At 40.3% G+C, this 15,618-nt stretch overlaps 1 protein-coding gene across 2 annotated transcripts in view; it reads left to right on the plus strand.

The window, feature by feature from the left end:
* Positions 1 to 15,618, plus strand: part of BICD2 (BICD cargo adaptor 2) — a 98,024-nt gene that overhangs the window by 47,398 nt on the left and 35,008 nt on the right. For both annotated transcript variants that reach the window (XM_056853295.1, XM_056853287.1), the window contains exon 2: positions 11,572 to 11,784. In XM_056853295.1, coding sequence (XP_056709273.1) covers positions 11,572 to 11,784 — 213 coding nt within the window. The remainder of the gene's footprint in view (positions 1 to 11,571; positions 11,785 to 15,618) is intronic.

Below are 15,618 nucleotides of genomic sequence, written 5' to 3' on the forward strand. Positions count from 1 at the left end.
TACAAACGAGTGGATCAAACTAGTATCTTTGCAGCCGTATCAAAAGCTTCTCCTGGCAGCATTAGAAAAATATGTCCTTTGTTGAATCTGGTGTTCCTCCACGGTAGCACATATTCCCCAGATTAAATTAACAGACTTTGTGTGGTGGAAAGTGCCATCAAGTCACAGATGATTTATGGCAACCCTGTAGGGTTTTCAAGGCAAGAGAGGTTTCAGAGGTGGTTTGCCATTGCCTGCCTCTGCATGGGCAGAGTGAACTATGACTGGCCCAAGGTCACCCAGCAGGCTTTATGTGGAAGGAGTGGGGAATCGAACCCGGTTCTCCAGATTAGTGTCCATCGCTTTTAACCATTTGAAAATCTATGTGGTTTGAAACATATGTAGTAGTCATGGAGTGGAGCAGAGTGACTTTTTTCATCCACTTATGTATAAATGCTCACTAGGATACTTTCCCTGTCAGGGCCCATGAAGATCACATGTCTGGTTGACTGTGGGATTACGCCTGCAGCATTCCATGAGGGTGAAGCCACAAAATGCTTTCATCATAGAGTTAGAAAGGGCCAAAAAGTTGGTTAGTCCTACCCTTTGTGAAGATGACCATCCTGAGCATTCTTCCACCAACCATTCCTAGATCTGTCAGAAGAATCCTGATCACAAGCAGTAAGCAGGTATACTGCAGAGAAGTACCTGACCCGTCCAGAGAGCCAAGTAGGGAAATGTAGCCTTCTAGGTAGACAATCAGATCCTTGAATTTAAGCAGGACCTATCTTATAGAGTCTCTCCAAAAATGGGTCAGGGGACAACTCCATTTATTCAAATTAAATGTCTTCTGCTTTGTAGCTCTATAGAAGTCAGAAATCTTACACTGAATGGGTTGGGTCTGGGCCTTAAGTGTGTCACAGGATCTAGGATAGCTGTATTATTATTTGTCTTTCTGGGTAGATCTGCTGTACCTAGTAAGGCAGTAGAATTTGGGAGCTCCTACTTTGTAACAGCTCAGGTCTACTCAGCCAGCAGTGTCTGGTTTAACTTTAACAAATCATGTGGCGGCTCCTATGAATTATGCATGACAGCCTGACCCATTTGCTGGCAAATCTGTTGGTAGTGCAAGCCAGGTCACGTGTCGTCTGTGGGACTGCACTGGCAAAAAAACTTCTCGCCCAAGAGGTGCTCACAGTGTAGCCTTGTACTGTTTGCCTTAACAGAATGCCTATTGTTCGGTCATTTAGGAAATAATTGTCGTGGGGGAGTGGGAGAGTGCTTGGAAACATTCCAAGCAGGGAAACTGTAATGCCTTCAAGGTGTTCCCGGTTCAGGGGGCATTGCTGAAAATCATCTGGTGGATCAAAATACATTTTTATTTTTGGTTTTTATTTTAATTGCTTAATGCGTGAGAAACAGTTTTGTCAACAGCTACTTGATGTATTTTTTTTTTAGTGAAGAGCTATATTCTGTTGCTGTAATCAGAGCGGTGTAGGGTGAGTGAGAAGGCAAAGTACTGTGCAAAAGTATAGTTTTGTGTGCAAGATAAAGCATACAAATGAAAGTTGCAAGTGCAAATAGCAGTGTTGCTGTCGATGTTTTAGAGAAAAGAAATGCAGAATCAATAGTTGGGGGATCTAGGCTGGGAATTAGTATTCTGTCTCCCTACAGATACAGTGGTGTTAGGGAATTACTACAACTCTGTGTTGTAGTACGGGGTAGGCAACCTTTATAAGAAGAAGTTGGTTTTTGTATGCCGATTTACTCTACCTTTTAAGGAAAATCAAACTGACTTACAATCTCATTCCCTTCCTCTCCCCACAACAGACACCTTGTGAGGTAGGTGAGACAGAGAGAGCTCAAAGAGAACTGTGACTAGCCCAAGGCCACCCAGCTGGCTTCATGTGTAGGAGTGGGGAATCAAACCTGGTTCTCCATATTAGAGTCCACTGCTCTTAACCACTACACCATGCTGGCTCTCAAGCCTGAGTGTATGCTGGCAAATGAAAAAGGGAGGGGAAGCAGGAACTTGTCCAGAAACACAGAGAGTAGGCCAAGCAGCAGTGGCATTTCCAGTGACATGAGTTAAGGAGGCAATGATAGCCATAAGTCATGCCCATTGCCTTATTCCACAATGCTGGCTGCAGTGGCATTGCTCATGCCTCAGGGACTCACCTTGGTTGCTTGGGCGGAGAACCAAGCTAAACAAAATGGTTGGGTGTGTTGCTGTTTGGCATGTGTGCTGAAGCTGGGCAGTCCCTCCTATAGTACTTCCCAAGGCAGTTACGGAAAGGGCTCACTGAATCCCCTGCACAATGCTAGTGCAAAATAACCTTCTGGCAACTGTTATAAAGGATGACAATATTTCCTTACACCAGCTTTGAATTATACAGATGTCTGTGCTTGACTCTGTGACAAGAGTCTTATTGTACTAATAATAAGCAGAGCAGGATGGCTCAGAAGAGTGATTTGTTAATTCTGTACAGATCTGCTTGTCCTTGGTCAGTAGTGACCAAAAGTAATTATTAGTTGTTGGATGGCTAGTAGCCCATCTGAGCAAAATTGATGGCTGCAGGGAAGTTGCTGGTGGACAGATGTCCATATCACACAAAACCACCAGGGGATTAAATTTAGCACCAGTCTGACCGTCTGGAGTAGGCTGTATTTGGGTCTGGAGCACTGCCAAAAAAAACATAGTAAGTCCGAGTGACCTAATGTTATAACCAGTCCTTTTATGTTGCAGTCAGAGGGAATCCCACTTTTTCTACACTTCAAGCCTTTGCTTCTGGCTTTTGGAGGGTGATATATTACTTTCTTTTTTCCCTTCTGTAAATGACAGAGGGTAGCATTCTAAGCTATTCCTTCTATTCTGTCTTTCTGCTGTCACATGTAGTTGCTTCTGAATAGGGGCTATAGATAAGTGGTAGAGGACCTCCATACAAAAGGACCCAGGTTTATCACTGGCATCTCCAGGAGCAGTGCTGCTGTGAGAGACCTCTTCTGCTAATAAGAATGTACAGTACCTCACTGGATGGATCAGAAGTCAGACTTAGTATAAGGCGGTTTCGTGGGTTTCAAAATGCATTCAGATTTCACAACCCAGTTTAACAGATGTTCTTCTATACACTGGAGACATCCAAAGCTTTTGATTTGTAATGCAAGTTAATTTGTCACCATAATATAAATGCACAGGTTTAGTGCAGGAAGAACAATGCCCTTTCAAAATGGATTCCATAGCAGTGACTGTCACATTGTTGGCATTCTTGCACCCTAGAGAAGATTATTTTTATGTAGCCATTTAAAAAAAAAATCTTCAGAGCAAATACTGCTACTCATGTTCTGCACTGAGGTGGGATGGGGTGGTGGTTTTAGGTTTGGTTTTGGTGTTGTTTGACAGTTCTAGAGACTGAAATTAGCACTATTCATGTGTATTGACTATTTTTATAACACATTCTTCCTGGACAATTTATCTTGTTTCTTTCCCCACCTAGTTTTCTGCCTGAATGGCTTTGTTATTTGGGGACAGTGGAGGTTTGCTGGGGGGGCGGGATCCAGTCTTTTGTTTCAGGACTTTCAAAGTGCCTGTACCACTCTCTGCTCTGCGGCCACAAACTTGTTATTGGGGAAACAAGAATACACATAATAAAACAGTTAATATATCGTGGGAATAGAATACCAGAAATAATGGTTCCTTTCCAATTAAATTTAATGGAAGCAATAACATGCAATGATTTCTGGAACAAATGCATTGGGAAACCAAGCATTTGATTAGATCAAATGAAGTGTAAATAACTTTAGTACACTGACAACATTCTGTTTCACTGGTTAAGCTGAGAGAGAGGTTGACCCAGTTTGATATCCAGGTAGTAAAGCACAGTGGGTGGTTTTGGATGAATCACCATCTACCTGCCCCATTGCCATTTGAGATCCAAAGACTGCTATATGTGAGCTGGAACCTGTGTTTTTATTGTCTGTATTCTAGAAGTTTGGACAGCTACCTCGACCAGCTCTGTTTTGGTCAATACATCCCCCATTTGTCAGAAACATTTTTTTGCTTGCATGTGGATGTGAAACTTTGTTTGTCCCCAATCCCAATATCCAATAGTATGTCTGAATGTTAAAAAGTCATTGAGGGAAATGTTCTTTTCACCTCATGAATAAAGTGGCTTATCAGTTCCTGAGTGCTTTGTTCAAGAGTGACTTTCCTATGTGTCCAGTTTGGGTCTCAAAGAATCTTAAAGCCAAGGCCCTTGTTAAGGGTGACATTTGGTCAAGACAAACCAAAAGAGCACAAGTGTGAGACCTCACACTCCAGGAATACCTGCCACCCTTACTACCATTTCAGCCAGATACCAGGGGATGAAGGCTGTAGTCTTCCTGGGTCTAAAAACAAGGAAGTCAACCTGAAAGGTAGGATGCTTAAGGTAAGGATGGGTTCTCAGAGAGAAGAAAACTTCCATGATTTTCCAAGCCTCAGCCTGAACCATTGACTGAATTTTGACAAGCGACTATGAAAAAGGCCTAGACTCTTGCCAGTGGGCACCTTGTTTTCATACTCCCATTTAACTGCCGTTCTTGGTTTTGTTTCTGTTCTTGGTTTTGTTTTTAATAAAGAGCATTTTTCTCCCACCAATGGGAAGGAGCCTGTAGCCACCAAGGAGGCTGAATCCTGGTGTTAGGAAAGGCGCGGAAATGCCTTGATGGGCTGCTTGTAGCAGGCCTCTGTTCTGAAGAAACATGTGGCTGAAGCCTTCTTGAAACTGCTTGTGGGAAGGATTGCAATCCTTTGTTGTTGTGCCATGCCTCGCCTTAAAATCTAGCATTATAGGAAGCCTGTTACTTATTATGGCTGAATGTCTTTTGGAATTTTTGAAGTGTGTTGATTTGTAGTCAAATAAACAGCATATGAATTAATTACCTATTTTTCACAATTAAATTCAGTTGTTTTTGAGAGTATGTTTGCAAACTGTAGAATCCCTAATCTCTGAAAGGTTTTGTCCAAACCTTCATTTGGCTTTTGAAATTTCACCATGTTTGGCCTATGTGATTTCTGCTTCATAAAGAGTTTCCATCAAACTGATTTTTCCATTGGGTGCTTCATGCCTTCATATTACTTACTGCCCTGATTATAAACAAGATAGTTCTCCAAAATTCACTGTAATCCTTCCTAAAAGCAAATACTCTTAGAATTTGAAATCCAGGAAAGATTAGATGCTACTAGTATGATAAAATTTGTTATGCTCTTGTGTGTGAGCAAAAAAAAATTGATTCCTTTTTGAGTGAATTGATCAGCTGACGTATATTGTTAACACCTACTGATTAATATAATGTTGATGAGATACTGATATTTAAAATGCATCATAACTGCTGTGAGCCAAATATGGCAGCCTAAATTAAATTAAAAATTTATTGGATTGGATCCCACAGAGGATTTCCATGAACAAAAGATATTTGCTGATTTCCCCCCTCCCACTGAATACCTCTGACTCCCTCCTTGTGCTGTTCTTGGAGGCCCTTACCCCCCAGGAACAGCATTTGGGGTTACAGTAGGAGGGGAAACCAAAGAAGGTCTGCTGTGCTGATGGAAATCCCTCTGTCAATGGGAATCTTCTGTGGGATCCAAACCATAATTTGCATAAACAAATGTTGGCATAGTTTTATTTCATCTGTCCCTCAGAGCTAAAATCTTGCTTCAAAACAAAATGTAGGCCCAACTCAGTCATGAAGGTTTATTGCAGCCTCACGGAGTTGTTATTAGGATAAAATGTGATGGCTAGCAAGGTAGATGCACCTGTATGTGTACTTGGGAAATCCTTAACTTTTGCTTTCGGTTTCCAGCTCTCTCTGGCCAGGCTATGTGCTACTGCCAAAGCCTTGCAACTCTGGCTTTCTCTTGTTCCCAGCCAAGCCATCTGTCGTCCTCACCTTTCCTATTTGGCCTTACGTTTGAATAAATAAATTAAAAGAATTCATTAAAAGCTTAGTAGGGACAGTTGCTTTCAGAAAACTTTGAGTGCAGATATTTACCTTTGTACAGAGATCCTAACTGTATTGGAATGGTGTATTTAGTGCTTATCCAAGAGCTGAATTATTATAATGTAAAGCAATTCAGGAGCAAATAAGAGTTACTTGAAACCTGTGGCATCTGCCTATCAACATCTCTTCCCCCATATCTCCCGGTAAAATCTATTTGAAGCAGACATGTGATGTGTTGCCATTGCATTTCCCTGTCTCCAGGGAAGCCCCTGAATACAATGATAACATATCTCATGTCTGCCTCAATTAGCATTACTTGGAGACGCAGGAATGAGTTGTAGATTGGCTTTGCATTCCAGGTAATATTTAGTTTGGTTCTGCATGATATGTATCATATATGGATTCATTGAAAATGATTTCATGTAAACAGTAAGCCCACATATTAATTATATCTCTTGTTTTCTACAACTTTGTTGTCCCAAACCTTGTCTTCTGAATTTATAGTGTCTTTGTTGTTAACTATCTGAATGCTATTTATGTCCCCCATACCATGTGTTTAAGGGTACATAGCTAGAAGACCTGTTTTATAATTTGAATTGTGACAAGAAGAAGAAGAGTTGGTTTTTATACCCCACTTTTCTCTACCTTTAAGGAGTCTCAAACCGGCTTACAATCACCTTCCCTTCCTCTCCCCATAACAGACAACTTGTGAGGTGGGTGGGGCTGCACAACAGACACCTTGTGAGGTAAATGGGGCTGAGAGAGTTCTGTGAAAGAACTGTGACTACCCCAAAGTCACCCAGCAGGCTTCATGTGGAGGAGTGGGGAAACCAACCCAGTTCTCTACATTAGAGTCCTCCACTCTTAGCCACTATACCACACTGGCTCTCCATGCTGCCATCTGTGTAAAACGTTTATTATCCCCCACTTTAATTTGTAAGAATATTTCTGTTGTATTGAATACCTTGAAGAATTTCAGTAGTATTGGGGGGACCTGTCGGTTTCTAATAATTCTTAGTAAAGCAAGGATTTTTCTCTGGAATAGAGAGAAGCAGAATTAGCATATCAAATGTTAGCAATACAAGTTCAGGTGGGAGGATGTGTAATCCATCATCCACTTGGGGCAGTTAGTCTGAGTTTAATCCATGAACGATTTCTTCCTGACATGTAGTGTAATGGAGGAAAGAGATCTGCATATTGCAGGCTCCATCTGAGCACTGTCTTGTCAAGAAACACATTAATAACATACAAGATCACACAGCAGGTTACATAAAGTATTCCTAATAAGTCTTTAATTGTTGTGCAAGAAATCTTATTAAAATAAGATAGCAGGAGGTAAGCAAATTGTTGGGAACAACCCCTCCCCATTTAATAGCTTAAAATGTTGTTTAATTACTATACTGTGTTAAATACATCACACACATATAATATTTAACCTTGTGCTAACTTCCCATGGCTTTTACAGTTTGAGAACCCATGGTCCCCAACTGGCAAGCTCTTTACATGCCAAGTTAACTTTGCTCACCTGAAATGCACTGCTGCGTGTAAAAGCTATCAGCCTCATAATTCATTAGTTTGATTAAAAGATTAAAGAAATATGTGTACATGTGCTGATCTGAAACAAAGATTAACAACAGGGCTTTATTCATTTATTTAAAATACTTATACCCTACCTTTCCATGTATGTTTGTTTGTGTGGCATCTTACAAAAATAAGAATTCTAAAAACAGTAGAATAATAAAAAACAGAAAATGTCTTAAAATCAACACAAAGTCAGGAAAAGCCTAAATCATTTGGTAACTGATGATCTGAAAATGCATGTGGGGAAACAGCCAAATAGTGATATTGGTTGGGCAATGTTCCGTCACAACAATTCCTTATTATTGTAGCTACTACATCTGGCTATGTACCAGGGTGGGACTAAAAGGATAGAGGACGTGTAGCGTAGTAAATGGGCTGCCATGCTGCCCATGTCTGCAGTAGAGAAAATGTCGGTACTCTCATTGTGATGAAGAGACCAGACCAAAGTTTTGTTTGTACAAAAAGATTATAAACCTACCCATGTAACTTGTTTTGCAAGCAGGAATGAAGTGCACACCACATATTTTCATATGTGGATGAACACTAGTACTTCTGTGTATGTTTGTATATGGATGCACCATTCAGAGTTGTTGACATCTACAGTTGCATAAAACATGCTGTAGGAAATGTAAGTTGCCTACCGTAATTCATTATTATCCAAATAATCAGAACCTGCAATAATAGTTATTAGATCTGTTTTAAAATTGCCACAAGGAATTTGGAGTGACCGTGCAGCTAATGCAATTAAAAGGGAGAATGGGTTGGTGAAAGACTTTAAAAGCTCACTCGTCATGGCAACAGTTCTTAACAGGTTGAAATGAGTCAATACAAATGAGAAAAGAAACTGCTTATGTTAAGTATGTGATTTACCAGAGTAAAAGGAGAGTCAAAGGTGCAAACAGCATGATGTCTTGGAGACTAGAAATATTTTTAGCTGTATATGCTGACTTTATAACAAAGGCAGCTATGTCTTTTGGTAATGGGTTAAATATTCCGGGCAGTTTTTATACAGATAGTGGTTCACAAATATGACTGACAAGGCTAAGACATTTTGGATGCTTGAGGAAGTGATGGGGAGAAGGGTGTGACCTGTCACATAACACCAAGCATATACTGTGGTTTCATAGAATCATAGAGTTGGAAGGGACCACCAGGGCCATCAAGTCCAACCCCCTGCACAATGCAGGAAATTCACAACTCCCCCCTCCACACCCCTAGTGACCAGAAGATGGCCAAGATGCCGTCCCTTTCATCATCTGCCTAAGGTCACAGAATCAGCATTGCTGACAGATGGCCATCTAACCTCTTCTTAAAAACCTCCAGGGTAGGAGAGCTTACCACCTCCTGAGGAAGCCTGTTCCACTGAGGAACCGCTCTAACTGTTAGAAAATTCTTCCTAATGTCTAGACGGAAACTCTTGATTTAATTTCAACCCGTTGGTTCTGGTCCGACCTTCTTGAGCAACAGAAAACAACTCGGCACCCTCCTCTGTATGACAGCCCTTCAAGTACTTGAACACTTGAACATGGTTATCATATCCCCTCTCAGTCTCCTCCTCTTCAGGCTAAACATACCCAGCTCCTTCAACCTTTCCTAATAGGACTTGGTCTCCAGACCCCTCACCATCTTTGTTGCCCTTCTCTGGACACGTTCCAGCTTGTCTACATCTTTCTTAAATTGTGGTTCCCAAAAGTGAACACAGTACTCTTGTTGAGGTCTTACCAGAACAGAGTAAAGCGATACCATCACTTCACGTGATCTGGACACTATACTTCTGTTGATGCAGCCCAAGACTGCATTTGCCTTTTTAGTTACAGCATCACACTGCTGACTCATGTTCACTGTTTGGTCTACTAATACCCCAAGATCCTTTTCACACACACTACTGCTGAAACAAGTCTCTCCCATCCTATAATTATGCATTTGATTTTTCCTACCTAAATGCAGAACTGTACATTTGTCTTTGTTGAAGTGCATTTTATTAGTTCTAGCCCATTTCTCCAGCCTGTCAAGATCATCCTGTATCAACAGTAAGGCTTAATTTATGTTTCAATACTGAGGCTTAATTTATATGCTGAGTATGACTTAAATCTTGCTCTGATGTGTGTGCTTTGAGTGTGTGTCTCTGTGATAAACTCTTTATACTGGGGGCAGGGGGATGTGTGTCATTTGACACTCCACTGAGTTTCAAAACCAGTTTGCATTATATATGTAGGCTGTGGTATGCTAACTCCTCTGCACCCAGAATACTGGCATGCTGACCATATAGTAGGCCTAAATGTCTCTGTCTACAAACTACAGAGAAGAAATTCTTGTGGTGCTGAATAAGTTACTTTTCTGATTTTACTTTTAGTGAAAATTGGAACGTTATTCTCAATATTGAGCCATGCAGCATGGCTGACTAGGTCGAGCGCATGCTCTGTACGCAGAACATCCCAGGTTCAGTCCCTGGCTCCTCCTATTAAAGGATGTCAGGTAGTAGGTGGTGTTTTCTTCCTGAGACGCTACGATACTAAGCAAGACGAACCAAAAGGTCTTCCTTGGTATTAAATAGCTTTGAAGGTTTATATTGTGAATAATAAAGGTTGTCCATGAAGGAATATTTTTTGTTGTTTTAGACAACTAATATGCATTATTTGGCACCTAGTGTATATCTATGGCATGTGAGGAGGAGCTTATATGGGTTTTGCTATCTCTTTAACAGTTATTGAGATCTTGGGTATTAGGCTCTAAGCAGCTTTGTGGAGTTGAAATTCATTTGAATTTCGCAGATGGTGTTTTACTTTCTGCCTGAAATGTGACGTTTTTTAATTTCCCTTAGGACTGCACTGTGAACCTGGCCAGAATATACTCAATGGGTGTTTGTCTCTGGTTTCTCTGATTTGCTTATCTGAAATCAGATTTGATGTGATAGGAGCGATAAGTGGGTGCCATGAATACAAGGTGGAACAGACATGTCCCATCATTTGTTTCAGTCCTGCTTTTTCCATAATTTACCACATCAGCAAATGTCTCCTTATCTAATATGTCAAAGTAATGAAATCCTTAGGCCTACTACTTGAATGTTGGAAATAAATTTTCTTCTGCGATGACAGATATGGTCAAAGGATATAACATAAATGGTGAATGGAAACTTGGTAGATGATTAAACAAGGAGTTTCGTTGAAAGGAAGAAGAGATGTGAGTTTTGCCCTTGACCTGATTAGAAAGTGTAACCTTAGTATTAGCAGTCTTTCTTTCTGTGAAAACATGCCTTTATAAAAAGTGGCATGTTGAACATGTTGGTTCATTTGTAAGAAGCAAACCCATCTTGGAAAGGGACAAGTCTGCAGTGAACTTCTTGTAGCTCAGAGATAGCATTCATTAATCTAATTGACTTGTCCATCTGTCAGGTTGATCGTCACAAGCAGAGGCCTATGTAAAACTCTTTGCTTTTATGAACATCTGTTGCCCAAAGAAGCTAACTGCTCGAAGAGCTAATTGTAAGTGGCCAGTGCTGCCCAGAGGGGTACTGGAAAGTACCTTTTTTCATTTCTGGGGTACCATGGAACTGCTAGTAACTGGGAGGAAGAACAGCAAACAGCAAAATAAAACGAACACCCATGGGTTATGAATAGGATAGAGTTGGCTCAATTTTTTTAAAAAAATGTTGAGTACATAGCTGCATTGCTATTGATAATGGAACCTAACCCTTCAAGGCTGCGTACAGGCTAGAATTTTAAGAGTTTTCATAGTACAGAAAATGTTGGCGATAACAAGTGTGTTTTTCTTGCTTTAAAAATTTAAACTCGCTTTTACTCAAAGGGCTACATTGTGTTGTATTTTTCCTTCAAAGAGAATCACAGTAGAAAAGAAACAGAACATGCAGTGTCATCTTGCATAATTAATAGAAAGCATTTTGTTGGCTTCTGCTTTATGTGTTGGAATGTCGATGTGGCAGTCAATCTGGGCACCCGTGCACATTTATGCCGTTAAATTAATCTTTAGTGGAAATTTCTGCATTAAAGATCTGCATTCTTACTTTTTTGGCAGGCTTTTGGGCAGGCTCATACCAACCATAAGAAAGTTGCAGCAGATGGGGAGAGCAGGGAAGAGACCTTGATTCAGGAATCTGCCACAAAAGAAGAGTACTACATGAAAAAAGTCATGGAGCTGCAGACTGAGCTGAAACAGCTGCGTAACGTTCTTGCCAACACCCAGTCTGAAAATGAACGCTTGAATTCTGTTGCCCAGGAACTGAGAGAGGTAAGATCCTTACAAGATAATATGCCTGAATTAAAACCATGACGTTGCATTCCCTTGGCAATCCACAGCTAATTGCTTGGTACACTTGCCCTAAATTACATACAACATGGATGATTCAAAAGTACTTATTCTTAATATTTTATAACTTGCCGGAGTCCCAAAGGGGCCCTAAAGCTGCTATTCAGTACAGTTGTATAATATATGTAAACATTAAAATGATTTTTAAAAACATTACAATAGAAGAGCCAGAAGTAACAATCTTTTTTAAAAAATCACATACAAACGTCATAGAGCTAAATGAATTCAACCAGCCATCCCTAAAGCCTTAAGTGTCAACAACAACAACATTAAACTGATTAAAAAAATGAGAACATTTTGGTGAGCTGTCCTGGAGAGGGACTTGCATGAAGGTGTTGTTGTAGGTGAAAAGCCCCTACTTCTTGGTAGCTACCAATAACAATTAATGAGGCTCAAGGTGCAGGGCTTGATCTTTCCCTAAATAACGTTGGAAGTTGCCTATTGAAGGTGTTATTTGAGATACTTTGTGCATAATTCCATATGGCTTGTTGAATGCAAAACAAATGTTAAAGGGAGATCTTGTATAAAATATTGTTTTTGTAAGAGATGTAAGTAATGATCTCTTCCCATTCCATTCTAGTTTTAAGTCAAACATATGTTTTAGTTGGATCGTATAGTATTTTTTTATCATCTAGGTGTAGTGGTTGAGAGTGGTGGACTCTAATCTGGAGAACTGGGTTTGATTCCCCACTCCTCCACATGAACAGCAGACTCTAATCTGGTGAACCGGGTTGGTTTGCCTACTCCTACACTGGGTGACCTTTGGCTAGTCACAGTTCTTTTTGAAGTTAACACAGCTTAAAAATGGAAAATTGTTAACTGAATAGTTGGGTCTATGAGATGATCAGTCATACTGAGGTGCAGGATGGAGACATTTTAGGGGGGAGGGATGGAGCAGAGTTTTGCTTTTTTTACTCCTAATTTGGCAAAACCATCAGAGCAGAAGAGGAAACACCAACTTCCCTTGTTGCCAATGTCCTGTGTGTAAGAATTATAAAGAGGTTTTCTAATTCTCATGGCACTAGACTGTTTTTCTTAGGTCACTCGGCATGCTGTCACAGATCTCTTTGTACTTTTGGGTAAAAATGGGATGTTACAGCTGCAAAGTAAAGTAAAAGCTGCAAAGTTTTGATAGTGCTAAGAAATTTGGAAGGGAAAAAGCTGTGGTAATGTTGGTTTAGTTCAAACTTTTTTTAAAAGTCCATTTAAAAAGTCTCGCAGAGATTCATGTGAGAGCAAAATGTTACAAATAAGATGGAAGATGTACTGAATGCTAAATCCAGCTCCGATAGTAGCGTAATTGCTCATTACAAAGCTTTAATTTGAAGTTTTGTTATTGGACACCATTGAATAGATAGGATTGATCAGGTAATAGTAAGTATTGTGGGAATTAGTATGAATGATGTGTTTTGCTACTCCCCCAACCCCCTTAAACCTTGCATTTTATATGACTAAGGCAGGCAGATTCCTTCTCTCATTTCAGTTAGTGCTGTATTCATAAAAGAACAATATTTAGCAGGGGAACCATGAAGTAGGAAACCTTCAGTCTTTTCCCAGTCAGACCTTTAGTAAAATTGAAGTGGATCGCAGAATGGAATTAGCCAACACTTAGCCATTCTCCACAAAAGGCTTTTTCTTTTAAAAAGTACAAATTGGAGGACTAATCAAACAGGAGTAATGTTAACTCTGCTCTGGTTTCGCATGTGACATGATTGCAAGCCCATTAAAACTGGAGCCAAGCTGTGCTTTCTGTATATTGACAACGCTCTCTGGTCTCAGAGCATTTCCATTGATTTACTGCGCTTGTTACTTCTTGCCGTTATGTTTATTTAGAAATATTCCCAATGCAATTGGGCAAAGGCTAAGCAAGCCACCAAGGACTTGAACTGCATAAATATTCTGGGTTCATTGCAATGAGCAGAGAGACTCATCTTTGAACTATTAAGAAGTTTTTCCTAGAGAATTGGATTTCACAGTGTATGTGGGAGACTCCTTGACCCTGAAGACAGAATGTGGTTCGGTACAATTTCTGAAAACGTGGCTCTGGTGGCTTGCAATGGGTTGGTTTCCCCACTCTTACACATGAAGCCAGCTGAGTGACCTTTGGCTAGTCACAGTTCTTAGAGCTCTCTCAGTCCCACCTACCTCACAGGGTGTCTGCAGTGGGGAGGAGAAGGGAAGGTGGTTGTAAGCTGGTTTGATTCTCCCTTAAGTGGTAGAGCAAGTCAGCATACAAAAACCAACTCTTCTTCTATTTGGATCTAGCTAACTTCTTTGTGGTTCCTGCTTTCCCCCTTGGTATCTAAAAAAAGCCTTTAATGTAAAAATTTGAAAGTTTGCTTTTAATTGTTTTAAACGATCCCTTGTATGTGAAGTTGGATTCTCACTTTCAGACTATTAGTATTTATCTTAAAAAATGTGTGTGAAATTTATTTATTTATTTTTAGTCGGTCTTTCTCACTGAGACTCAGTGCAGGTACAAAATTTAAACGATGCTATGGGAAGAGGAGAAGATATACGATCAATAGTATAATAACTCTGGATTACAAAGTTAGAAAGCAATGCAATAAAAACAGTATTAGACATGACATATAAGAAATACAAAAAAAGTTACAGAAATTAGTCAGAACAAGACAATTCCTAAAATAAATACTCCGCAAACAGCAGCCTTTGTCCCTTCATAAAAGCGTCGTCCTGAACAATTTCATTTTACACATTCTGTGATATGATAGAAGTGTGGGAGCCTTCCTGACTTTTTATGGTAGGCCAATCTACACGGGGGGAGCCACAACACAGAATGCTTGGGTACAGGCAGCCGTTTGCAGAGTGACACTTCCAGCAAATGTTGCTTGGATGAGCACAGATAATGGCCATCACTCTGGCTGGAGCTACGTCCAAGCACAGGCTGCTGTGTGTGTGTTTGTGTCTATTTTTTGTTGCATTTTTGAGTGATTAAATTGCAACTGTTTTAGTTGAGTAGAACTTGGAAGAAGCATGAAAGGGATGATTGAAAGGCAGAGACCCTGCTGATTGACTTGAATCCTTTTGTTGGAGAAGGTTGGGCAGCTGAAGTGCTGAAAATGAGCGAGATTCATCTTTAGATGGCTGTTGATACTGATTGTCAGAATTCATCAGCATTGCCTATGAAGACATGAAGTCCCTCTTGCCCTCATTTTCTCCAGGTGAACTGATCTTTATCGGCTGCAGATCAGTTGTAATAGCAGGAGATCTCCAGCTACTGCCTAGAGGTTGGCAACTCTCCTTTTCTCTCAGACATCCCCTTGCTCCAGTAACTTGCCTTGCTCTCACTACTTAATCACCTTTTCTGCAGAACAGCAGGGCATTTTTATAAAGGTAATAGGGATATATTGTAATGGAATGGAAGTCTCTTTAGCAAAAGGATCAGGACTGTGAGACTATACTGCTGAGTATAGTATCTATCATCCGTTTGCTGTATGTATTATCCTGCTTTCCTGTATTGTCTTCTCATGAAATACCATTTTATGCATTGTTTAACACAGAAGGCCCCAACATGGTTTCAGATTGCTACCCTTTTTGTATGTATGCCTATTAGTATAATTGTAATGGCTGCCAGAGGTGGGGTCCCGCTCCAAATCAAGAATCTATAAGGAATCAAAGAGTGGGGAGGCCAAGAAATCCTTTATTTTGCCAGTCGATAAAAAGAAGCTAAGAATTTCAGTGGATTTAGTAGACAGGGATTGATTGTGGATTTGACAATTGCTGGTTCAGTTTATT

Source organism: Euleptes europaea, chromosome 1 (assembly GCF_029931775.1).
Source record: "Euleptes europaea isolate rEulEur1 chromosome 1, rEulEur1.hap1, whole genome shotgun sequence".
In the NCBI taxonomy this organism is placed as follows: Eukaryota; Metazoa; Chordata; class Lepidosauria; order Squamata; family Sphaerodactylidae; genus Euleptes; species Euleptes europaea.